The sequence below is a fragment of the Osmerus mordax genome, chromosome 3, assembly GCF_038355195.1.
Source record: "Osmerus mordax isolate fOsmMor3 chromosome 3, fOsmMor3.pri, whole genome shotgun sequence".
Classification (NCBI taxonomy): Eukaryota; Metazoa; Chordata; class Actinopteri; order Osmeriformes; family Osmeridae; genus Osmerus; species Osmerus mordax.
Genome location: NC_090052.1, coordinates 10,084,283 through 10,110,008, shown reverse-complemented (window position 1 = coordinate 10,110,008; position 25,726 = coordinate 10,084,283). Strand labels below are relative to the sequence as shown.

At 42.3% G+C, this 25,726-nt stretch overlaps 2 protein-coding genes across 3 annotated transcripts in view; one reads left to right on the top strand and one right to left on the bottom strand.

Annotated features, from left to right (window-relative positions):
- Positions 1 to 5,515, bottom strand: part of mfsd13al (major facilitator superfamily domain containing 13a-like) — a 33,065-nt gene extending 27,550 nt beyond the window's left edge. The window contains exon 1 of the mRNA XM_067233728.1: positions 5,058 to 5,515. Coding sequence (XP_067089829.1) covers positions 5,058 to 5,270 — 213 coding nt within the window. The 5' untranslated portion in view covers positions 5,271 to 5,515. The remainder of the gene's footprint in view (positions 1 to 5,057) is intronic.
- Positions 5,516 to 5,755: 240 nt separating this feature from the next.
- cdr2a (cerebellar degeneration-related protein 2a) lies at positions 5,756 to 23,595 on the top strand. Of its 2 annotated transcripts, XM_067232976.1 has the most exons (7): positions 5,756 to 5,993; positions 6,424 to 6,536; positions 19,642 to 19,790; positions 20,183 to 20,359; positions 20,988 to 21,284; positions 21,701 to 22,001; positions 22,204 to 23,595. In XM_067232976.1, exons 1-7 carry the CDS (start codon positions 5,912 to 5,914, stop codon positions 22,477 to 22,479), a joined length of 1,395 nt encoding a protein of 464 aa, XP_067089077.1. In that variant the 5' UTR covers positions 5,756 to 5,911; the 3' UTR covers positions 22,480 to 23,595. The 2 variants fall into 2 exon arrangements, with proteins under 2 accessions (XP_067089077.1, XP_067089078.1); XM_067232977.1 differs by lacking the exon at positions 6,424 to 6,536.
- Positions 23,596 to 25,726: the final 2,131 nt, after the last annotated feature.

Genomic DNA, 25,726 nt, shown 5'->3' with positions numbered 1-25,726 from the left:
AAGAAGGAGTTGAGTTGAAAGGCGAAGCTCTCTATTTACCAGTCGATCTACGTTCCTACCCTCACCTATGGTCACAAACTGTGGGTAGTGACAGAAAGAACGAGATTGCGAATACAAGCGGCCAAAATGAGTTTTCTCCGCAGGGTGTCCGGGCTCTCCCTTAGAGATAGGGTGAGAAGCTCGGTCATCTGGGAGGGGCTCAGAGTAGAACCGCTGCTCCTCCGCGTCGAGAGGGGCCAGTTGAGGTGGCTCGGGCACCTGATAAGGATGCCTCCTGGACGCCTCCCTGGTGAGGTGTTCTGGGCACGTCCCACTGGGAAGAGGCCCCGGGGAAGACCCAGGACACGCTGGAGGGACTATGTCTCTCGGCTGGCCTGGGAACGCCTCGGGGTCCCCCAGGAAGAGCTGGTGGAAGTGGCCGGGGAGAGGGAAGTCTGGGCCTCCCTGCTTAGGTTGCTGCCCCCGCGACCCGACCCCCGGATAAGCGGAAGATGATGGATGGATGGAGTATTTATGTTAAGTGAAGTCAAGAAAGACTGTATTTTATACATTGTTGTTGTGTACATTACTGAATAAAATGCACTTCTAATAAAGTGAGTGTTGGCAAAACCGGTTGTCATTTTTATGTTGAGGCGGCGGGGGTGTTGTCGGCAGCTGCTGAATGTAACTAATAAAGTAACTTGTAATCTAACTTAGTTACTTTTAAAATAAAGTAACTTGTAAAGTAACTAAGTTACTTTTTCAATGTAACTGTGGCAACACTGGCCATGACCGACTGTGATCAAAACGTGATCAGCCACGCGCTAGCTCCACAGACAAGGTTTTCTAACAGTTCTGAACGTTTATTTTCAATGATTCTTTTGTGGGTGATTTGTGAGACGCTTAAAGGTGACATGACGTGAAAACTTCACTTTAGGAGGTTATTTAACATTAATGAGTTCCCCTAGCCTGCCTTTGGTCCCCCAGTAGCTAGAATTTTCGATCGTTGTAAACCAAGCCCTGGGTGTTCTCCGCCTTTCAGAAAATGAAATCTCAATTGCTCTGTTTGAAAATCTCCTTGTTACGTCACAAGGAGGAAGGTTACCTTCCCTCTCTGCTTTGCCCGCCCAGAGAATCTGGCCCGCCAATAAGAAACTGAGCTACGACCGTGCAAGTGTTTTTATCCTAGAGAGACATCATGGCTTGCAAACGAACAAAGCATTACATTTGCTCAGTTTGGATGTACAAAGGAAAACAAAAATCTTTTTACAGTTCCTTCATCCGAGCCTCTGAAGACCCAGTATCTTAATTGTATTTTCTCTGGAAATGCGCCTACACAACTTCTGTTGTAGGCACATTTGTTTTGTATGTCTGCGCCAAACACTTCAGCCACGACTGTTTCCTCAACTTGAGCTAATACAAAACTGGCCTTGCTGAAATTAAATTCTGGATCAGTACTAACTCTCCTTCGTCCATCTACTAACCTCGGACAAGTAAGTTAACTAACGCTATATCATTTTGTAGCTTTACTGTATATGGTTACCTAGCTTGCTACCCTTAGAATGTGGCTGTAACATTAGCTCTGCAGCTAACAGCTGAGTTACTGTCGCTAATGGAAAGGTAGATAGCATCAAGTATGTGTGTGAATACACATGCTGTAACATGTGTTGTACACTTCTTTGTTATTTGGATAACCGTTCTGCTGTTGGTGTTATGGCGCGCACGATATCCCCCTTTCCCCTCATTGAAATGACTCAGTGTGTACCTCTGCAAACCAGGGTTATCAGATGAGAAAGGGCAAATTCGAGTCATCGTACAGCAACGGGGCTACGGCCATTGCGATACATCCATTGTAAACATTAGCGCATGGTGCCACCCCTCCACTCCTCATTAGCAGTTAAAGCTACAGACACCAAAACAGCGTGTTCTGAGGAAAGCTCCTTGTGGGACTGCTAGTAGTGGCTGTAATTCTGCACCAAGGCTGAATTTCGGGAAACAGACTTCTGATACAGTATTAGGGGACCACTAAGGCCTATATAAAAGCTTCCAAAAACAGCATGTCATGTCTCCTTTAACTTTGATAACATGTAGGCCTATGCATTTTCAGTATTTCAACATAACTTTCTGGAAGGTTTAACCTCTAGCTAGCGAAATCCTAACGTACACAATGTGAATCTGATAGCACATAAATAGGCTAAAAAGCCTCAATTTCAAACATATATACGTAATAGCACCATCCAATTTCTGAAAAATATGTTTATATATTTAAAACTATTTCTGTAAAGAAACTCACCTTTGAAGTAGCTAATGTCCAAATGAAATCCAATGCGTACAAGACGGCGTTGAACCCCTGCAAAATCTCTTCTGAAACCCCAGTTTCAGCGATGCGTTGAAATGGGCATGCGCAAAGTTGTTGCTCAGTGGCAGACTGAGGGGCAGGTTTGTTAAGGAAGAATTGTAATATTCTGTGATGACTTGTCTTTGGAAATGAAACTCTTAAGAGTCGCTTACCTTTTGGTCACATTTAACAATTTTGTATTACAAAATGATTGGAGCACAAATTTGCATTGTGTGTCATACAGCTTTGGTGTGCTATACAAAGAATGTTTGCTTAATCATGTTACACATCACACATTGATTGGTTTTGTACATGTTTATAGTAAAGAATGAAAGACTAAATTATATTCCAAATTCAGTCTTTTATTTATTAAAGCTATGTTTCTGCATATGAGAAAATTGATGACCAATGACATGCTGGGGCTGAGCTGCACATGAATTGCATGCATTGTCTACATTTATACGTGCTGGGTGCAACATTTAATATTGTGTGTGATTGAAATTCATGTAGACTATGGCTACATTGCAAAAGTGTCAGAACTGAGAGCAGTCCAGTGTGATCTCTCCATCTCTGGATAAACCACTATATATTGCACTCGAGATCCGTTGTCCTGTGACCAAAGAGCGACATAACGGCAACTTAACCCATGGTACCAAAATTAATGTATCCAACCGACCAAGGTACAACGTCACGGCAACGTTGTCCACGGGACCAAAAAATAACGTAACCAGCCGACCAAGGTAAAACGTTGCGGCAACGTTGTCCACGGGACCAAAAGATTACGTAACCAGCCGACCAAGGTACGACGTCGCGGCAACGTTGTCCACGGGTCTAAAAATAACGTAACCAGCCGACCAAGGTACGACGTCGTGGCAACATTCCCTTTATAACGTTGCTACGACGTTGCCATGACGTTGCCAGAAGGTAACGTCGCGGGTTACCAACTGAGCGCTTACTGGCAACGTTGCCGCAACGTCATGTGTTAGCTGGGCTGTTAGCTACTAAGGTAGTGCTAAGTGCTAAACAAAAACCTATCTGTATCTGTAGATACATTTCTCTTATCTGAATCTGTTATGGAACCAAATTGCCAATATGCATCTTTTTCTATGGCTCTGCGGCCCAGCAACTCAACTTTAATAAAATTTTGTTCAGGAAGCCTCAACCCCAATGCTAAACCTTAAAACGATAACTGTAATATGATGCTCGTTTTCCGTCGCTGTATCAGACGCTGGCGTAGTGATTTGTGACTGGTGAACTGTGGAAATATCCTTGATTGAAAAAATGCGCTGCCAGATGTCAAAAGAAACGCTTTTTTTTAACAAGATAAATTAAATGTCAATCAGCATCCAATTGCCAGGGATAGCGAATTACATTTTGGGGTGGCACCTGGGGTGGCCAGTCCGATATCAGGGGGGTCCAGTGCCCCAGCCACCCCTCTGGATCTGCGACTGCGCGTAGGCCACTGAGAAGTCGCTCTTCCGTGGCAATTAAACACTGCAAAATTTTGAAAATTAAACTCATGTGACACACCGGAGTTACCCAATCCAAATCTGTCCGAGTGCAGTAGATTAGCCGCTGCAGTGCAGATTGCATTGTCATGACATTTTAAGAATAGCTAATATATTGTGATATATACTGATACCGTCAGTGCTTACGAATTATACCGTGATAAACATTTTAGGCCATACCGCCCAGCCCTACTTTACGGCAAGCTCTGGTCACTTCCTTTTTTCTCTCAAGGCATCGACAACACAGCTGACAGGTTAGGCTCTCCCTGTCAATACACATGCTAGAAAGAGTTTTGGCTTGCTAATGTTGCTAATGCTCTGACATTCTGATTCCACTTCGGATGCCATCAAGCGGGATCTCTGGTCGTAGTCAGTCCTTCACTAACCAATCAGCATTCATTAGCAGAATGCTAGCGTGTTATGGGCAACAACGACTCACCCTGCAGAAATCGAAAGGACATAAGTACTCGTTCATTCAACTTTCGACCTATAATCTATGTTGAACATGCAAAAACTACAATCAAATCTGAGATTTCTCAACGACAATCAGGCGAAAGAGACAAATTTAGCCGTTTAGCTCCATAGACTCCCATTTAGCATGCATTCGCTTGCGATCACCCCCAGTGGAACTCTGGTGGAACCGCAACCAAATTCTGTACAATGGAGCTTAATAGGGAGTGGTCAGTCTCTGCTTAAATGCTCTGGCTCTGCTACTAGGCTGAGCTGGTCCCCTCCACGACTCCCCACGTAACGCAGACATCCCAACCTGCAGAGACTCATTTCCAGGAGGTGGCTTCTCCCCCCCCCCGGGACGCAATCCGGACACATGATGTGCACCTGTCTCCACCAGAAATGACCATTGGACAGTCTCTCTCTCGCTCGCTCTAAATACAAAATCCCTGATTTCCGGGAGATTGTATAGCATTTGCGGGCGTCAGCGAGCCGCTATTGAAATGCGGAGTCTCCCTGAACTTCTGGGAGACATGGGACGTCTGCATGACGTCATCACCGATTTGCGCTAATTAGCTAATGCTAATACCAAAAACGACAAAAAATTGTCTTTAGCACCATCTGGAGACACCATTTGGAGATTTTTTAAATGATGTAACTTGTGCTTTATGCACCCATTAATCGACAGTGGTGGTGGTTAACCTGCAAGATGGCCTTTAAGCAATGACAAAGACAGAAATAGTAGCTCACATCTCTAGCTAAAGGGACTTAAAGCAACTTACTTGGGACTGGTAGAAAGCTCCTTCTGGTATTTTGTACTTGTCCAAAAAGAGCTTAACGTAGTAGAAGTTGAATATGCTGTTCATCATACCAGCACCCAGTGTGGTCATAGAGTACGCCATCGCGGCAGGATGCGCCCCCAAGATCGCCAGGTGTCGCATAATGTTAAAGCTGCTGCTCGTACGTGCATCTGGGGCTGGCTTCTCCACCGTCATTTTACGTGGCAAGGTATTCTTTAAAAGGGCAGTTGCAAAGGCCAGTTTCTCAGAGTCGTGTAATAATATATTTGTCTCAACTACAGAATATTCAACAACGGCACAGCAGAGATCCACTAACTTGAAGTTCCAATCATTCCATGGTAAAAGTTGATATACTTGACAGTCGATTTGTGTTATAGAGAGAGCAACACACACAATCAATACCGTAAGCCTTAACCAATACAATAGTAGGCTACATGGGCTATCCGTATTAATTTGCTTCTCTCTGTCGGAGAACAGAACACGGAAATAGGTTGCACAAGTAATGATGAAAGATTTAATTGGACACAGCTAAATTTTGAAACCGCCCACTTTCTGATTATTGGTCACCAAACTGTCATACAAACAGTTTCCCTTTTCGTCTTCGGGGACGTCACGCTGGTTTAGTAGTCGATCTTCTTCAACTAAAACCTGGGGTTCAGTTGCCACGTTGCGGTACACAATGTAGTTCGCTTGGAGATGTGCTCTTACATTTGGTTCATCACAGGCAACACAGGTATTATATGTTCAAAATAACACTGGTGTTTCTAAATTAAGTTTGAGGACGACCTAGCACGTTTTACTGTTTAGTAAAGGAGAAAAAAACTAAAAATAAGAAAATGCTCACGGATATGATCGTGGAGGAAGAGTTTGAAGTCAGGGATGAGGAGCCGTGGTATGACAGACAAGACCTTGAACATGGTAAGAGACTCCGCGGGACAGGCAGTCTCCATCCATTATGATTTGTCGTTTAGTTTTTCCCTGTCACTTGTATGCAGCATAGTTAAACATGCTTCACAGAAATTACGTTCCACTCATCTTTCCTAAAATATATTAACTTATTTTGTCTAGTATTTCCTTGATATTTATTACACCGAAACACACATCTCATTGTTACACAGTGATACTCTTCTGACACTCATGGGGTAGCCTAGACAAGTCTGGAGAGCTTCTGTTGTCAGGATATCCTGAGGCTGACACTTCCCTTCAGTTGATTGTGTGTGTCAGTAGATTGTATATATCTGTGATGATTTAATAGGCTAGACTACAACATATCTGAAGCTTATGCATCCTGTGGTCTGTTTGTGTGAAGTACTTTGCCTTATTGAAATGTTCGGTCGTGTATTTACAGACCTCCATTTGGCTGCAGAATTGGGTAAGACCTTGCTGGACAGAAACCATGAGCTGGAGCAGGGGCTGAAACAGTTGTACTCCACAAACCAGGAGCAGGTGCAGGAGATAGAGGTAAATGTGAGGAACTGACCTTCTGATGTTCACCCAATATTCCTCTCAGAAAGTTGTCTGGCTTTGCATATTTTTGTTAATCAGACTCAGATAAGTCTGTTTGAATAATGGAGTCAATTCCCCTGTAATGCTTATGCAAATCTCTACTCACCTTTACAAAGGCACACTTGGATATGCAGACTTTGTTTTCATTTGCATTTTCAGTCCTTCGATATGGAACTTCACATGAATGTGTCCACTTTGGGGACTTCTCTTCTTGTGACGTGGGATCAAGTCAAACTTTATCTTGACTCAGTTAGCCTGGGATTTAGTGAGCATTTGTAATGCGCTACCTCCTGGATATAGATTTTTCTTGGGGCTCCTTTCACTATAGCCGTTGTCCTTTCACTAGACTCTGCTGATGGGGCAAGTTGGTCTGCTACAAGTGCTCAGAATTTCTTCATACAACACTTCATCCTCACAACGATTCTGTCAAACTGTCACAAAGTTTCTTAACACAAACTGAAAAGAACATGGTGTCTGCTGTTAAATAGACTGTCTTTCCTAGTGTGCTCTCCCATGTTTGCCTGGCTAGTAAGCTTCCACATCCTCAGACTTCTCAAATACCTAGTTGGTCATCTTGTAATCACCTCTGTGCCAAACTACAGGTCATGACAGTAGATTATTGAATGATAAGAAGCATATTTGTGTAGAGCCTGTAGCTTGTTTGTGAACATGTCATGTAACACGTGTCTGTAACACCAGTATGTGTGCTTGTTTGAGCTACTGTATATGGGTATTCAATCAGGGTTTCTAGACCAGCTGTGTTACTGAGTGTTGTTGGCAAGTACTGTTCTATTTGAATCACAGGAAAAACCCAGGTTATTGGCAGCATGTCAGCAAATATAAGAATCTTATTGTGTTGCCAGTTTAGCCTATGGACCAGAAGGTTAATTTAAGAGTTTATTGAGATTGACACTGTAATCCCATGTATCCCACAGTATATGTGGTGTCTGGCTCTAGTCTCTCTCTCACCATATTCTAAGCACTGAACAGTTCTTGAATTTGCAATGCATCTTTGAAATAAAATGTTCCTTAGCATGTTAGGGTTAACCTTAGCTAATAGCCCATAGCTACATATTCCATCGACCCAAATTGAGACTCCCCCCATTGAAAGCCCCCTCATGGGTGTTATTGTCTTAAGCCTTCCCTGAAGGACACATGCAGTTAATATCCAATCTAATCTATCAGATCTTTCAATGAGTCATGATGCTTCTAGTAGCGTAAGCTTTAAAGTAAAGGGCATAAAGTAGGCCAACTTAGGAGCCCTTTAACAAGTACCAGTGAACCATTCTCTGATACTGCCTTCTATGGAGGGATCATTGCAATGCAAATGTTCCTCACACACTCATGCAAAGATTCCTGTCACAAAGCCAGAGTACGTTGCCAGACCATAATTGGGTGTGCTTCGGCAAGGGCACAACCTTTGTTCTCTCACATATATATTATTGTGAGAATGCTGTTAAACATTCTCACTATTGTTTTCCTGTTTCTCTTTATTGTGAGAATGCTGTTAAACATTCTCACTATTGTTTTCCTGTTTCTCTTTTATTGTGAGAATGCTGTTAAGCATTGTTTTTCAACTTCTTAGTTTTTCCGCCGTTTTTTGTCCTTTAACTAGTCCTGCATACTTTCACCGATTCCTACAATTTTTTTATAAAAACGTTCAGCTCCTTCAGGAGATGTGCTATGTCTTTTGGTATTTCTCACTTTTATACTTTTTAAGATATTACGGTTTTTGTGCAAATTATTCTCCCATTAAAAGTAATGGTAAATCCTTTCAAATCATTAAAAAGCTTCCTCCTCTTTCAAACGTAACGACTTCAGCATACTTTCAGCTAGAGACACCATTCTATGGAGTCAAATTAGGGTCAATAATAATTTGCAGTCGCAGAAACGATTAGCAGGAGCAGAAAACGATTTGCAGGAGCAGAAATGGTTTAGCATCCATAAAAAAGTGTTGTATTATGCAAATTATTTTTGACAAACACTTTTTTTTCCGGATGCAAATCTTTTTCTGCTCCTGCAAATCTTGTTCTGCTCCTGCAAATCTTTTTCTGCTCCTACAAATCTTTTGCCGTGTCAAAATCGGGTCAAAAAGGTGTCCTATCAGTACGTTACTTGTTGAGTAGCCAATCAGAATGCTGATCACCGACCACAGCAGATATGGATCACACAAAGGTTGACTACACACTTCGAGATCTTCCTCACACTAACAACGTTTGTAAGATTGTCGAAAATCATTTTGAATGTTACCCACAGTTAAACATGCATCCTAATTTCATAATATAAATTTGTCGGTGATCAGCATTCTGATTGGCTACTCAACAAGCAACGTGCTGATAGGACACCTTTTTGATCCGATTTTGACACGGCAAAGATTAGCAGGAGCAGTTCTGCTCCTGCTAATCGTTTTCTGCAACTGCAAATTATTATTGACCCTAATTTGACTCCATACCATTCAACCTTTAAAATGTTCACCAGACATTCAGCTATTCCCAAATGATTCAGTTTTTTCAAATATTCAGCCAATTTTGAATTATGACAGTTTGAAATACATTAAAATGTTTGCTCCGTCTTGATTTTTTTGAATGAGCAGCAAGCAGAGTGGCACACTCTGCTGCCTGCTATTTTTCTGATATTCAACTAAATTGTCAAACAAATTCCTCTAACGTTCATATAGTCTAACTTACAGAAACAAGTTATACCTTAAAATGTAGGAAAACTTGTCCTCTTTCAGCCAACCTAACTACTAAAGAGCTCACATTTACAGATTTTCTGTCATCATGGCTGCTAATAGAACGGAGAAACCAGTTCACATATGGTCTAATAACTATCATTCAGCTACAAACAAATGCTTCGTAACTGAAGAGTATTTACTTTTTATTGGCGATATTGACAACAGAGGTTATGGAACTTGTCTTTAATCAAAAGATGGTCTCCGTTTTTAATTTGACGCAGTAGATCTAGCTTATGTAGGAATTTTTCCATTGCATCCTCTCTCTAGCTTCACGCCTTCGGTTATTATTCAAGCCTACGGTGTTAATACAGTCTATAAAAATACCACATTGACACACTTGCAAGAAAGGATCCGCTGGTTAGATGTAGCATGATCTTATTATTTAAGTATAAAAAACTCACCAGGGACAACGACAACATTGGCAACCATGCACTATGAATTATTATTTTGATGTCATCTTAAAGATCCTGTAAAGTAAATTCCATGTTTTGCTTCTAAGTACATTATATACGTGTGAAATGAGTTCCTGAAAGCATGTGCAAAGCGCTAAAACTTTGTCACACTGAAATGTGGAGTTAAACCGAAAAACAGTTTCTCTTCCGTTTTCAGATCAGGTTTTAATGGGCGGAGCCAAAAAATGCCCTATCTATGTCATTTCGCCCTATCTACCTCAGATCACTGAATGGCTCCTCCTGCTGTACTGTTATTGTAGCCTACATCAGCTAGCTAGCTAGCTTCAGGATGTCTCCCACCACCTGCAACTGCATCTTCCCTGGATGCAAGAACTCCAGCTGCGCTGCAACGCCATTTAAGTTCCCTATTGATAATGAAAGGAAAAATAGGTGGATAGATTTTGTGAAGAGCCACGCTTATGGAAAGCTTCATATAAACTCCAACAGCCGCCTCTGCACTGACCATGTCACGGCGGACAGTTTTAACATGGACCAGAGACAGACGGGGTTCATCAACACACGGCTTCTCTTGCAGCGCGGAGCCGTACCGAGCATCGCCCCTCCGGCCGTTCATGCTCCGGTCGCACCTGGACCATCCACCTCCGCCAGCAGTTCATCACTCAGTTCTGTGTGCTTGTCATAATTATACTAGATAACTTTTCCAGAGGTATCTCTGCTATGAGTTAGTGCAAACCACTAAATTTATATTAGGCTACTCGGTGTAGAATGATGGTATTTTGGTGAAATGGTAGCTAATGTGTTAGAAGTAGCCTATTTGGAGAGCTCACTGTCTGCTGTCTCTGGTGTCCATTTTTACTGTTACAGCTCAGGGGAACATTTCATTTATATGCATCTGTATGTTTCACTCATTGAACAAATAAATTCTAATTCTATATGGTTTTGTTCGGCTTGACATAGCGTCCATTATCTGGGTCGGAGGTAGGCACTAGGCAGCGAGGGGCGGAGCTTCAGCTCCTTCAGGCGACACGCCCCCCCAGTCTCAAGCAGAGAAGACTGCTGATTTTTTTCACGATTTCAAAGCCTAATTTAACATACTTGTCAGTGTTATTTTTTCATTCGAATTTGGATGGGTAGTTAATAACACATTATTCTGTGGTGTGGCGAACTTGAAACTCGTTTCCAGGTCCACTTTACAGGATCTTTAAATTAAGTGTCTGAACAGGACTGGGTGTGCAGGCACACATGATTAGTTTCTCCTCCGTCTTGAACCTGAAACCTAGATTCTAGGTTAGAAATGTTGCCAGTCTGTTGCCAATGACCAACGGTTGCTACGTTTTTCCAGCAAGTTCAAGTCATTCCGTTGTCCTTTTACCTTCAAATTCGTTCAAGCCAGACTTCAGCAACTGGTTTTCTGCTAAATTTTCACATTTTCCTGCAGCTCATCTTTCTGAATTTTTGCCCTTATTGTTTAGCATTTTTCTTCTTTTCTTCTGTTTTCTGCCTTCATCTTGCTCCAGGTCCTTTCAAAAATACCTTTCACAGCAGTACCTTCCAACTGCCAGTACTGTAGCATTTGTCTTCTCTTTTCTGTACTTTTCTGCCTTCATCTTGCTGCAGGTCCTTTCTAACATACATTTTAGGCCTTTTGAAATTCCAGCAAATAATTTTCAGCAAAATTTTCAAATTCTTCAGAATTATTTATCTTTTTGCATTTTTCTTCTCTTTTCTGTAGTTTTATACCTTCGTCCAGCTCCAGCCCCTTTCAAAAATACCTTTCAGGCGCTTCAGCTTATAACTTTCGAAAAGTTACGAAATTTTCACAATTTTCTGCTTTTTTAGCATGGTCAGCTATCCCCATTCAGGTTTTCAGCATTCTCACTGCTGTTTTGCAGGAACAGCCTTTTCTAGTTATTATTTATTGTTTATTATCGTATCCCTAAGGATCAGTCAATATTTGGACTACATAGACAAACTAGGTGTCAAAAGTTTCGTATTGGTAGCGATTGCGTTGGTTGTATTTTTATTTACGTTCCGTTCCATGGTTTAAGTTGAAATTGCGTTTTTGTGGTGAAAAGTGAAGCTAACGGTGGCTAATTTGCTAGCCACAGTCACTGACGTTACTAACGTCACTAACGTCACGAAAACGCGTGACTACTTGTAGCAGAACATTCGTTTCGCATCTGTTAACTTGGGGGATAGCTAGGCTAACTATAGCTTTACTGCAAGGCAGCTGCAGAAATGCCACAAGCAAAGAGGCCAGGGTGATAACTATTTACTCATTTTAATTTGTGATGTGAAACACAATTGTGAAATGTAATGTACAATATTAGCTTATATTATTAAGGAAGTAGGCCCACATCCACTTTCGGAAACGGTAGTCTACTATTTCACTGAAGCATTAGCATCATGACATTAGCCTCTGTTGCCCGGGCAACACATACAGTGGTCTGTGATGCATCTGTTTTCAATCGTTAAAATAAACATTCCTCACAAATACATTTTCGTTGTAGGATTTATTATGACATTACAAGTAAACGATTTGTGGGTGAAATGATCATTACCTGTGGTTTCAAACCAGTGTTGCTCACTGCAATGCTGTAGCCTACGCGAGACACTACAAAAACATCTACACAGCTGTAGGAAGTCAAACGGCGACAGAACATGTTCGGCACTCCCCTCACTTAAATCAAAAGTCTATCTAACTACTAACCTTAACTTCATTGCCACAGCCTAAACTTTGTCAATCTGTTCGTTAAAATAATTAATTTCGGCCTAAACCGTACAACGGAACGTTAAAGATCCTGTAAAGTGGACCTGGAAACGAGTTTTAAGTTTGCCACACCACAGAATAATGTGTTATTAACTACCCATCCAAATTCTAATGAAAAAATAACACCGGCAAGTATGTTAAATTAGGCTTTGAAATCGTGAAAAAAATCAAGTCTTCTCTGCTTGAGACTGGGGGGTCGTGTCGCCTGAAGGAGCTGAAGCTCCGCCCCTCGCTGCCTAGTGCCTACCTCTGACCCAGATAATGGACGCTATGTCAATGAGTGAAACATACAGATGCATATAAATGAAATGTTCCCCTGAGCTGTAACAGTAAAAATTGACACCAGAGACAGCAGACAGTGAGCTCTCCAACTAGGCTACTTCTAACACATTAGCTACCATTTCACCAAAATACCATCATTCTACACCGAGTAGGCTAATATCAATTTAGCGGTTTGCACTAACTCATAGCAGAGATACCTCTGGAAAAGTTACCTAGTATAATTATAACAAGCACACAGAACAGAGTGATGAACTGCTGGCAGCGGTGGATTGTCCAGGTGCGACCGGAGGAGGAACGGCCGGGAGGGCGATGCTCGGTACGGCTTCGCGCTGCAAGAGAAGCCGTGTGTCCGCGAACCCCGTCTGTCTCTGGTCCATGTTAAAACTACCCGCTGTGAAATGGTCAGTGCAGAGGCGGCTGTTGGAGTTTATCCGAAGCTTTCCATGAGCGTGGCTCTTCACAAAATCTATCCACCTATTTTTCCTTTCATTATCAATAGGGAACTTTAATGGCGTTGCAGCGCAGCTGGAGTTCTTGCATCCAGGGAAGATGCAGTTGCGGGTGGTGGGAGACATCCTGAAGCTAGCTAGCTAGCTGATGTAGGCTACAATAACAGTACAGCAAGAGGAGCCATTCAGTGATCTGACGTAGATAGGGCGAAATGACGTAGATAGGGAATGTTTTTGACCCGCCCATTAAAACCTGATCTGAAAACTGAAGAGAAACCGTTCTTCGGTTTAACTCCTCATTTCAGTGTGACAAAGTTTTAGCGCTTTGCACATGCTTTCAGGAACTCATTTCACACGAATATAATGTACTTAGAAGCAAAACATGGAATTTACTTTACAGGATCTTTAAATCCAATTCAACCAACGCAATTGCTACCAAGATGAACACAGCATTAGTCTACTGTACTGTAGTAGTACAATTTACAGGGGCAGCTTCTCAACACAGGGCTATATCGCACTTTGCGTTGTTACTGACAATGATCGCTACCAGTGAGCTTTTAATGAAAGCAATTTTCCACTAAATAAATGTGAAGCTTATTTACGTTTTTGGGGGCATATTTTCAGGTAGCAGATGGCACTGTTTGAATCGCGATTCCATCTTCTACTGCCGGTAACGTCGTAGAATAATCTTCAAAGGGGGTTCTTTATTCATGAATGAATGCAATATGAGTAGGCTAAATGCCTGAAAATATCACGAGAATGGAAAAACTTAAAAGGACGTTTAAGTCATAGAGATTAGGTCAATTTTTACACCGGTCTGCCAAATGTATTCGATTTGATTCAACTATGAGGCTGCCTCTTGCAGGGGAAATGAGAAGACAATTATTTAATTGTACACTTCACTCGTATTTTGAGTTGTAAATGAGCAGCAAAAAAAATTATGCTTTTAAATCTATGTAATCTTTATAAATAATAAGTATGCATTTTTATATAAAATATACAGAAACATCAGTTGTAAAAATGTCATTAAAAAACGGACCCCCCTGTGCAACCGACGCAAGCAAGCACACCCTACAATGTCACCAGAAATTGTACCCCCTTTAGTTATTATTATTGTTTATTTTTGCCCCCCTAAACCTCAGTCAATATTTGGACTACATAGACAACCTAGGTGTCAAAAGTTTTTTCTTGGTAGCGATTGAGTTGCTTGTATTTTTATTTATGTTCTGTTGCACGGTTTAAGTTGAAATTACGTTTTTGTGGCGAAAAGTGAAGCTGTGGCTAACTTGCTAGCCACAGTCACTGACGCTACTAACGCCACTAACATCACAAAAACTTTCGTGAATATCTCTAGCAGAACATTAGTTTAGCAGCTCGTTAACTTCTGGGAGATAGCTAGGCTAACTGCTTTACTGCAAGGCAGCTGCAGAAATGCCACAAGCAAAGAGGCCTGGGTGATAACTATTTGCTAATTTTACTTAGTGATATGACACACAATAGTTTTTGTTTTTTTTGTAACTTTTATTTATCAAGTGCAAGTCACAGAGATACAGTGCATACAGGAATGTAATGTCTTTTTCTTTTTTTTGAAACTTAAATGAACACCCCCCCTCCCCCCTCCCCAGACCCATGGTACTCTTATACGTTAAAAGCATATCCTAAATAGGTAAATAAAACGACATACATGTGAAATAATAATCAAAAATAGGTAAATGAATAAACAAATAAATAATTAAATGAAAAGAAATAAAAAGAAAAGTAAAATTATAAATATATGTGTACTCTTATGCACCTTATTACCACACAGTAATAATCAGAAATACCAATGAAAGGTGCTAGTACTGATCATTAACTGTACAATGTAGGTATCAATGGCTGCTTACTCCTCAAACATCAAGGCAAGTTATTTGTTGTTATCTATAATGTTGGGGTGACAGATCATGGGGGGGGGGGGGGCTACATGCCGCTGGCGGACCAGAACAGACGGGCCAGTACACATATAAACATGCAGTGGGACTTTACAAAGAGACTTCCCGAGCTGGCATCCTGTCTAGATACTTAAGTAGTGGCCTCCACTGAGTGTAAAACCTATCCGATGACCCTCTAAGTGAAAATTTGATCTTCTCCAGTTTCAGAAGGCCTAAAATGTTGTGTAGCCAGACTTTGATTGATGGTGGTTGAGGGTCCTTCCACAATAACAGAATTCTCTTGCGAGCAATAAGAGAGGCGAAGGCAATAACATTACTTTGAATGTTTGTAGTAAGGAGGCCGTCCGGGGGCTTTCCGAAAATGGCGATATGTGGGGTTGGAGTTAAGGTTATGCCTAATATGTCTGAAATTGTTTTAAAGAATAGTTGCCAGAATTCAGACAACTTGGGGCAAGCCCAAAACATGTGGGTAAGATTACATGGAGTCTGCAAGCATCTACTACAATTTCCATCAAATTTGTCTGGATAAAGCTTTGATAGTTTGTCCTTACTATAGTGTAACCTGTGTAAAACTTTAAATTGTATCAGTGATAGTCTAGCGCAGCTAGATGAGGAATTAACAGCTCCAATAGCTCCGTCCCAGAATACTTCAGAAAAGTTCAATTGGAGTTCTGACTCCCAACCCATCTTGATCCTACGTGAAATAGAATCATCGGCGGAGGACAGTAAATTATAAAAATAGGAGATATGGCCCTTTGACAGGGTTTTAGCCTTGAGAACCAGGTCCATCCCGCTGGGCGTTGGTATCTGTGGGAATGACGTGGCATGTGATTTCACAAAGTCCCGCAGTTGGAAATACCGGAAAAAGTCTGATTTATGTAGCTGTAAGGTAGAGATTAATTGATTGAAGCTTGCAAATATACCATCAATGTACAAGTCTTCCACACTATGTAGTCCTTTGTTTTCTAAGATGGAGAATCGTGGGTCAATCTTTGCTGGAATGAACAAATGATTATTGCAAATAGGAGTTGCTAGGGGGAGGGGGAGCCACCCGAAGTGGCGTCATACTTGAGTCCAAATTTTTTGAGTTCCAACAACAACTGGATTAAAAGTAAAACTTGATGGGGAGAAGGGCAAGGTATTACATGCTAAAGCTAGTAGCGATGAGGAGCAAGAGGCTGACTCACTCTGGCACCAACTGGATTGAGGGGAGGTAAACTAAGATATCATCTTATGTACGTTGGCCGCCCAATAGTAGCCGATTAGATTGGGCAGCCCCAGACCCCCAGCTGACTTATCCCTACAAAGCAGTGTACGACTCGCCCTTGGCCTTTTACCAGCCCAGATGAATGATGAAATAGTGCCATTTATAGCTGTGAAAAAGGATTTGGGAAGGAAGATGGGCAGACATTGAAAAACATACAAGTATCTTGGCAGCACATTCATTTTTATAATTTGTACCCTACCGGCTAGAGACAACGGCAAGTGATTCCATCTTTGTAAATCTGACTTGACCAATCCTTTGCAACGATTGTGTAACTGTAATGCCAAGGTATCTAAATCCCGTGTTGGCTTTTTTGAAGGGTATAGTTGATGGCGATATATCTACAGCTAATTGGTTGATTGGAAAGTATTCACTTTTGGAGATGTTTAGCTTATATCCAGACAGACGACCGAAAGAATTTAACACAGATAGGATACGTGGGACGTTTGCCAAGGGGTCACTTACATAGAGAAGCAGATCATCTGCATATAAAGAAACTTGGTGTTTTACGCCCCACCTCTCAATCCCCCCAAATCCCTCCTCCATTTTTAGAGCAGCTGATAGTGGTTCAATCGCTAGCGCAAATAACAACGGGGATAGCGGGCACCCCTGTCGTGTTCCCCGAAATAGTTGGAACGGAGTGGAGCGTTGATTGTTTGTGCACACTGATGCGCAGGGAGAAGAGTAGAGTAATCTGACCCATGAGATGAAGTTAGTATGAAAGCCAAATTGTCTCAGGGAAAAGAGGAGATAGGCCCACTCCACCCTGTCGAAGGCCTTCTCGGCGTCCAGAGATATTATTACTTCAGGGACGTTAGAGGAAGATGGAGAGAGAATTACATTGAGAAGCCTTCTGATGTTGGAGTATGAGTGTATTCCCCCTATAAATCCTGTCTGGTCCTCTGAAATGATCTGGGGCATAACAGATTCCAATCGCCGAGCTAAGATTTTTGCGAGTATTTTAACATCCATCGGGAGGAGTGATATTGGTCGATAAGATGAGCAGCTCAGCGGGTCCTTACCCTTCTTATAAATTAGGGAGATGGAAGCTTGCATAAGAGTGGGTGGCAGGGTGCCTTGTATAAATGAGTGGTTAAACATTTAGAGTAATAGTGGAGCTAACTGATCCGAGAATTTTTTATAGAACTCGACCGGGTATCCGTCAGGGCCTGGGGATTTGCCACTGTTCATCGACTGTATCGCTTCTTTAATTTCTGACAAAGTGAAAGCGGCGTCTAGTTTTAAATTGTCCTCGGGTGACACTTTAGGCAAGTCCAATTTTTCAAAAAAGTTATTTAGTTGGTTTTCATCTGCGGTGGTCTCTGAGGTATACAGTTGGGAAAAGAATGATCTAAAAGCATCATTTATTCTGTCCGGGTTAGAGGTTATTGAGTCAGAGTCGTCTAGTATCTGAGTAATTTGATTTGATGCAGTTTTTGCCTTCAGTTGTTGAGCTAAAAGCCGTCCAGCTTTGTCACCATGTTCATACACTAACCCCCGAGAGCGAAGTAGAAGCTGTTCAGCCTCAGAGGTAAGAAGGAGATCAAGTTCCGTTCTGAGTCTTATTCTTTCTTTATATGAATCCGGTGAATTTGCAGACAAGAGTGAGTTATCTAGATCAGCAATGGCTTCTTCCAGCTCTTTCTGCCGAGATTCTCGCAATTTATTCGCATGTGACGTGAAAGAGATAATTTTACCCCTTATGTATAGGCTTTGAGAGTGTCCCACAATGTGGACGGGGAGGTTTCAACATTCTTATTAGTTTCACAGAAGAAAGTGATCGATTCATAAACATGTTTGCAAAAGTTGGCATGACACACAATTGTGATGTGTGATGTACACTATAAGCTGATATTATTAAGGAAGTACATCTACTTTCGGAAACAGTAGTTTACTATTTCACTGAAGCATTAGCATCATTTTAACATTTAACATTTTAGTCATTTAGCAGACGCTCTTATCCAGAGCGACTTACAGTAAGTACAGGGACATTCTCCCCGAGGCAAGTAGGGTGAAGTGCCTTGCCCAAGGACACAACGTCATTTTGCGCTGCCCGGGAATCGAACAAACAACCTCCTGATTAATAGCCCGACTCCCTAACCGCTCAGCCATCTTGACATTAGCCTCTGTTGCCTGGGCAACACATACTACAGCGGTCTATGCATCTGTTTTCAATCGTTAAAATAAACATTCCTCACAAATACATTTTCGTTGTAGGATTTATTATGAAATTAGATTACAAGTAAACGATTTGTGGGTAAAATTGTCATTACCTGTTGTTCCAAACCAGTGTAGCTCACTGCAACGCTGTACGCGAGACACTAGTAGCTAGCTAACAAAAACATCTCCACAGCTGTTTACAATAGGAAGTCAAACGGCGACAGAACATGTTCGGCACTACCCTTACTTAAATAAAAAAAGTCTTTCAATAGGTGAAACTATCTGAGTAGTGACTACTAACCTGAACTCCATTGCCACAGCCTAAACTTTGTCCATCTGTTCATGAAAATAATTAATTTCAGCCTAAACCGTACAACGGAACGTTAAATCGAATTCAACCAACGCAATCGCTAATGATAATTTCACCCACAAATAGTTTACTTGTAATCTAATTTCATAATAAATCCTACAACGAAAATGTATTTGTGAGGAATGTTTATTTTAACGATTGAAAACAGATGCATCATAGACCGCTGTAGTATGTGTTGCCCGGGCAACAGAGGTTAATGTCATGATGCTAATGCTTCAGTGAAATAGTAGACTACTGTTTCCGAAAGTAGATGTACTTCCTTAATAATATCAGCTTATATTGTACATTACACATCACAATTGTGTGTCATATCACTAAGTAAAATTAGCAAATAGTTATCACCCAGGCCTCTGTGCTTGTGGCGTTTCTGCAGCTGCCTTGCAGTAAAGCAGTTAGCCTAGCTATCTCCCAGAAGTTAACGAGCTGCTAAACTAATGTTCTGCTAGAGATATTCACGCGAGTTTTTGTGATGTTAGTGGCGTTAGTAGCGTCAGTGACTGTGGCTAAGAAGTTAGCCACAGCTTCACTTTTCGCCACAGAAACGTAATTTCTACTTAAACCGTGCAACGGAATGTAAATAAAAATACAAGCAACTCAAACGCAAAGCACACCCAATTATTCAACTGTCCCTAACGTGCCCTTTCTATTCTTGTCTGTTTCTCTTTCTCCTTGGGCCTCCTTCCTTGTCAGTACCTGGCGAAGCAGGTGGACCTGCTGCGGCAGGTGAACGACCAGCATGCCAAGGTGTACGAGCAGCTGGACTTGGCATCCCGAGACCTGGAGCAGGGCAACACCAGGCTGGTGCAGGACAACAGGCTGGCCCATCAGAAGATCCACAGGTCAGGCTTGGTCTTACCGCTTACTTCTGGCACATAGTAGCTATATCAATCACAGTGTATCATTACATAAAGTCATGCAATCCGTCTGTCATTTAGCAAGCAGTGGAGTGTGGCCTCTATTCGTATTTTATAATCAAAATAATCCATAATAATTTACAGTGTAAGATATGTAGGCTACCATCAAATGAAATGGAATGCAATGGAAATACATAGATGTATTTCTCAGGTACCAGTGGCATCTGAACCAGATAGAACTACTGTGGAAGTGAGAACCAACAGCTTCCTTTTTTTGGGACCTGGATGAATAGCCCTGCCTTTACACTAAGCACTTATCCAGAGCTCCTGTTGTCCTCCCCCCCCCCCCCCCCCCCCGATCCCCCGATCCCCTGCAGCCTAACAGAGACCATTGAGGGTCTGCAGAGCCACCTGGAGCAGCTTCAGGTCCAGGTGGAGGAGTTGAGGACTGCACAGGCCGACCGCAGTAAGAGAGAGCTGGCCGAGCAGAGACGCAGCCTGGGAGCTCAGAGTGTGTCCTGCCTCAAGGAGTTGTACGACCTGCAGCACGACAGGTGTGTATCTGTGTGGGACATGTCATTACTTCACACTATTATTTTTACAGGGAATCCATTACCGGTTGTATCCTCTTGGATCTTAACAGAAATAAGATAGAAGAGCTAAACTATGTATGGAGCTCCACTAGCCAGTCCACTTACATCCTTCTAGTGAAGGCAACTATGGATTAAAAGCAATAAAACAAAGACGGGGGCGCTTATGACTATTGAGATGAACACATTAGCCGATTAGACCCCCAACACTCCTCCACCCTCCTCGTGTGGTCCCCTTGTGCTGACTGGACATCCAAACCTAGGTCACCCAGACCCAGACAACGTAATCAGGACATAATCCCCAGAGTGGGGTTAAAGCTATTCCATGCTTACTAACACACACACACAAATATGCCTCTCTGTTTGCAGGGCAGCTATTAGTCATGCGTCTTGCTCTGATGGTTTTGCTTTTGTAAATCATAATTTATGTTTAAAAAATATATATATTATACTATCGAAAGCTAACTGACCAAGGAAATGCTAGTCTAGACATCCAAGCATTAAGTGGTGCAGCGTAATATACACTAGTGTTTCCATTTCCATTTAGAAATAAAGCCCTGTCTAGTCTAACATCACCCTGTCTCCCTCTCAGGTGCCTGGCCTACAAGAGCTTGCATGTGGCCCACCCCTGGACAGTGCAAGATTCCATCTCTGACTCCGAGGAGGAGCAAGAATCACTCCAGCACTCGGTCCAGGCCCTGCAGGCCCAGCTGTGTGCAGAGCGTGGGCGACGGGAGATGGCGGAGCAGGAGACGGAGCTGATGACTCGTGAGAATGGGGCCCTGGAGCAGCGTCTGGCCCTGCTGGAGGGCTACCGCTCCCGGCAGAGGGAGCTGGAGGAGGAGGTGGAGGAGCTCCGCCTACTGTGGAGAGCTGACTACACCACCAGGTATCAATATCCAGCAAATATTCTGCATGTATTTACTGTTTATGCATATATGTAGATTTTTATAGTCATACAGAGTAACATTCAATGCACTGTGCTTGTCTGCTTTTAGTCTGACTATTCCACCAGGTATTAATATAAAGCATGTATTTATATATGACACATAGATTATAATATTGTCATACAGTAACATTCAAAACACTGTGCTTATCGTTTTAGTCCGAGCTACACAAAGACAAACTAGGGATAAGAACTAAAAAGCATAAGACACATTTAAAGTAGTATGATTCCTCATAAGCCATATGGATGCGAGTTCCTGGATAATTTTTAACAATACTGTCGACATCATTTGTAAGCTTGTTTTTGGAAATGGTGTGATACTCCAGAGTAATGAAAAACACTTTCATTACTTTCACCAGCGCCAGGAGGCGTGACCCGCTCCTCCTGCCCAACACCATCTACTTCCCCTCCGAGGAGAAGCCTGTCCTGGGTCAGGGCAAGGTGGAGGAGGGGAAAGAGGAAATGGATTGGGCAGCAGGGGAGCAGGAGCTGGGGAGGCGCACCCTGCAGCGCTGTAGCAGCGAGAGTGTGCTGAAGGGGACCAACGCTGAGGGGATCCAGCGCTGCCATGAGCGCATGTGCATCCGGCGGGCGGAGGCAGTGAAGCAGAGGGGCATCTCTTTGCTCAACGAGGTGGACGCTCAGTACAGCGCCCTGCAGGTGATGTCTCTCCCTCACTCCATTCAGTTGTGTTATTGGCTTTTTACATAAAAAAAAGCTCAGGTAATTATAATGACATAAAAGACAAAAATTATGGAAATCAATATAGTATGGCTGAGTATGCTACCAAAACAGAAGGAGGGAGAACTCACACACAGTGCATTTCAGAGGGCTCCTGAGTGACATTTCTATAATCCTGCAGGTGAAGTATGAGGAGCTTCTGCGACGCTGCCAGCAGGGGGCAGATGGTCTCAGCCACAAGGACGTCCAGACACCCAGCAGCCCTCAGGTTGGACTCCGTCCTCGGCGACGCCTCTCCAGTTCAGCTGCTCTGATCTCCGAGCTCCCCGCTGTCCTGGAGGACGGCCATCAGCTTCAGCAGCCCGAGTACAAAGCTCTCTTCCAGGAGATCTTCAGCCGCATTCACAAGACCAAGGAGGACCTGAGTGAAAACAAGCGCTCTTGTCCAGACCATTGACTCTGGTTACAGACAACCATATTGTGTTAGTGCCCTGTGTCTGTGACTGATGATCAAATGCTTGGTCATAGGAGGGCTCAGAGGACCTAAAGAAGTTAGGATTACACGCATGCACGTGTGTGTACATGAATGCACATAAACACCTGTGCCTCTTTCACAACATGCAACCTCAACTCATACTGAATTTCCTTCCCTACTTTTGTGATTCCGTTCTTGAGAAGCTCCTTCCAGTTATAGTCCTATCTCAATGCTTTGTGTGACATCAGCCTTCTTAACATGGTAGCAGAAGGCGTCGATGGGAGCCCTGGTTGATACCCATTGTACTGGTGTCAGAGTTGAGGCTCGGTGGAGGATAGTAAACCTCAAAACAACCTGAATATTGTGTAAGTCAAGGTTTCTGCAATGACGCATTGCAGTTACACAATGCACATACAGTACAACTCTGAGGTACTTTGTGTAATACTACACCACCTGTATACAGATCTTTCATTGTGTTCTAGCTATCCTCAAGTATTATGTACTCGATCCTACAAGCGTATTCAATCCAATCCGCTTAGTGTTGAATTTGTGGCGACTTAATAGCTAGACGCTTGCTTTTGGGAGAAAAAACATACATTTCCTGCATTCCCTAGATGGTAGATTTAGTCTCGGTCTGTTATGCAAGCTGAAGTAATGGAACTGACTGAATAAAATCTTTTCAGGACTTTAAGATTGCAAGGACTCTACAAGGTAGTTGTAGCACCAGTGTTTGCAATGTTTGTGCTTGTAAGTAAGTAAGAAACTACCAGACATCAGAAGTGTACTCTGGAAAAGGGTCCAGTGACAGCATGTCTTCTCAGCTTCAGTCATCCTGTCTATGACTAGCCCATAGAAGCTGCCCTTAGTGTGCATGCCAATAAGTAATATTGCTGCTATGCACTTTTGTGTATCATGAAATATACACAAAATGACATAAGTACATTTCGGGTTTTTGAAAACATGTCTGTCTTTAGAGATGATGAAATGCTATTTATTTTCATAATGCTAATATTTTGTCTTCAGTCACTGTATTACAGATATATAATAATATGAAATAGCCTATATAATGATATTTTTATTTTGCTAGCAAACTGATTATTTCAGGAACCTTAACAGGAACTGATATTCAATATGAATTGAACAAATTAAATTGATTCTTCTAAATCAGCTAATATAACTACTTTTGCATTGACGTTGAGACGGATGGACGAGAGAAGCACGTGGGAAGGATGCTGATGCACTTTTACGACTCAGTCTATGAATAGCTCAGATGTATTAGCTTTCACTGACTATACTGCCCTGTGGACCACAACAAATAAGGTATTCATCTTGCTCTTCACCAAGCAAGACTTTAGATTAATCAATAACTCAGTTTCTTATATACTAGTGTAATAATTGGACCAATACGCTGTTCCTATTGGTCCAGAAGACGTTCTCAAAAGTTAATAAATCCGTGTATATACCTCCTGAAAGTTTGCAGAGGTAAATAAACAGCAAATGTTTACTCCTCGACAGGTCTGCAAACGCCTTTGTAAACCGAGATTTGTTAAAACGTTTGTTACGGTCTCGGGGTTTACAAACAAATCGTTTTAACAAATCGACAAATCGTTATAAAAAAACGACAAAGCGTTTGCAGACCTATCGAGGAGTAAACATTTGGGTTCTTATATACTACAACAATACGTGGGAAGATCCCAAATCAAATACGTCGAATCTGGAGCAGACGCCATGTTGTCAGAGCAATCAGCTGCACTAGCACTGGTGACGTCACTACATCTCCAACGCAACATATCAACAACATCAATTCGTCTTCTGTCTGCTTCAGATGCTTCTTTAAAACGGGAAGCGATTGCGGGGCGTTTGCGGACCTGTGCAAAAAACGTATTTGGTTGTTTTAGGCTTTTTTCTTTGGCTTTTTAGGCTACTTTGTTGCCGAGCAGATGCAACGTTGTTAAGGTCAATGGCTACATCTCCAAGCAACCGCTTGTTGCTAGGTCCGTAAAACGTTTATTTACCTCTGCGAACTTTCAGGAGGTATATAAACGGATTTATTAACTTTTGAGAACGTCTTCTAGACCAATAGGAACAGCGTATTGGTCCAATTATTACACTAGTATATAAGAAACTTTTTACGGACCTAGCAACAAGCGGTTGCCTTGGAGATGTAGCCATTGACCTTAAAGATCCTGTAAAGTAAATTCCATGTTTTGCTAAGTACATTATACACGTGTGAAATGAGTTCCTGAAAGCATGTGCAAAGCGCTAAAACTTTGTCACACTGAAATGTGGAGTTAAACCGAACAGTTTCTCTTCCGTTTTCAGATCAGGTTTTAATGGGCGGAGCCAAAAAATGCCCTATCTACGTCAGATCACTGAATGGCTCCTCCTGCTGTACTGTTATTGTAGCCTACATCAGCTAGCTAGCTAGCTTCAGGATGTCTCCCACCACCCGCAACTGCATCTTCCCTGGATGCAAGAACTCCAGCTGCGCTGCAAGGCCATTTAAGTTCCCTATTGATAATGAAAGGAAAAATAGGTGGATAGATTTTGTGAAGAGCTTCGCTCATGGAAAGCTTCGGATAAACTTTAACAGCCGCCTCTACACTGACCATTTCACGGCGGACAGTTTTAACATGGACCAAAGACAGACGGGGTTCACCAACACACGGCTTTTCTCTTGCAGCACGGAGATGTACCGAGCATCGCCCCTCCGGCCGTTCATCCTCCGGTCGCACCTGGACCATCCACCGCCGCCAGCAGTTCATCACTCAGTTCTGTGTGCTTGTTATAATTATACTAGATAACTTTTCCAGAGGTATCTCTGCTATGAGTTAGTGCAAACCACTAAATTGATATTAGGCTACTCGGTGTAGAATGATGGTATTTTGGTGAAATGGTAGCTAATGTGTTAGAAGTAGCCTATTTGGAGAGCTCACTGTCTGCTGTCTCTGGTGTCCATTTTTACTGTTACAGCTCAGGGGAACATTTCATTTATATGCATCTGTATGTTTCACTCATTGAACAAATAAATTCTAATTCTATATGGTTTTGTTCGGCTTGACATAGCGTCCATTATCTGGGTCGGAGGTAGGCACTAGGCGGAGCTTCAGCTCCTTCAGGCAACACGCCCCCCCAGTCCCAAGCAGAGAAGACTGCTGATTTTTTCACGATTTCAAAGCCTAATTTAACATACTTGTCGGTGTTATTTTTTCATTCGAATTTGGATGGG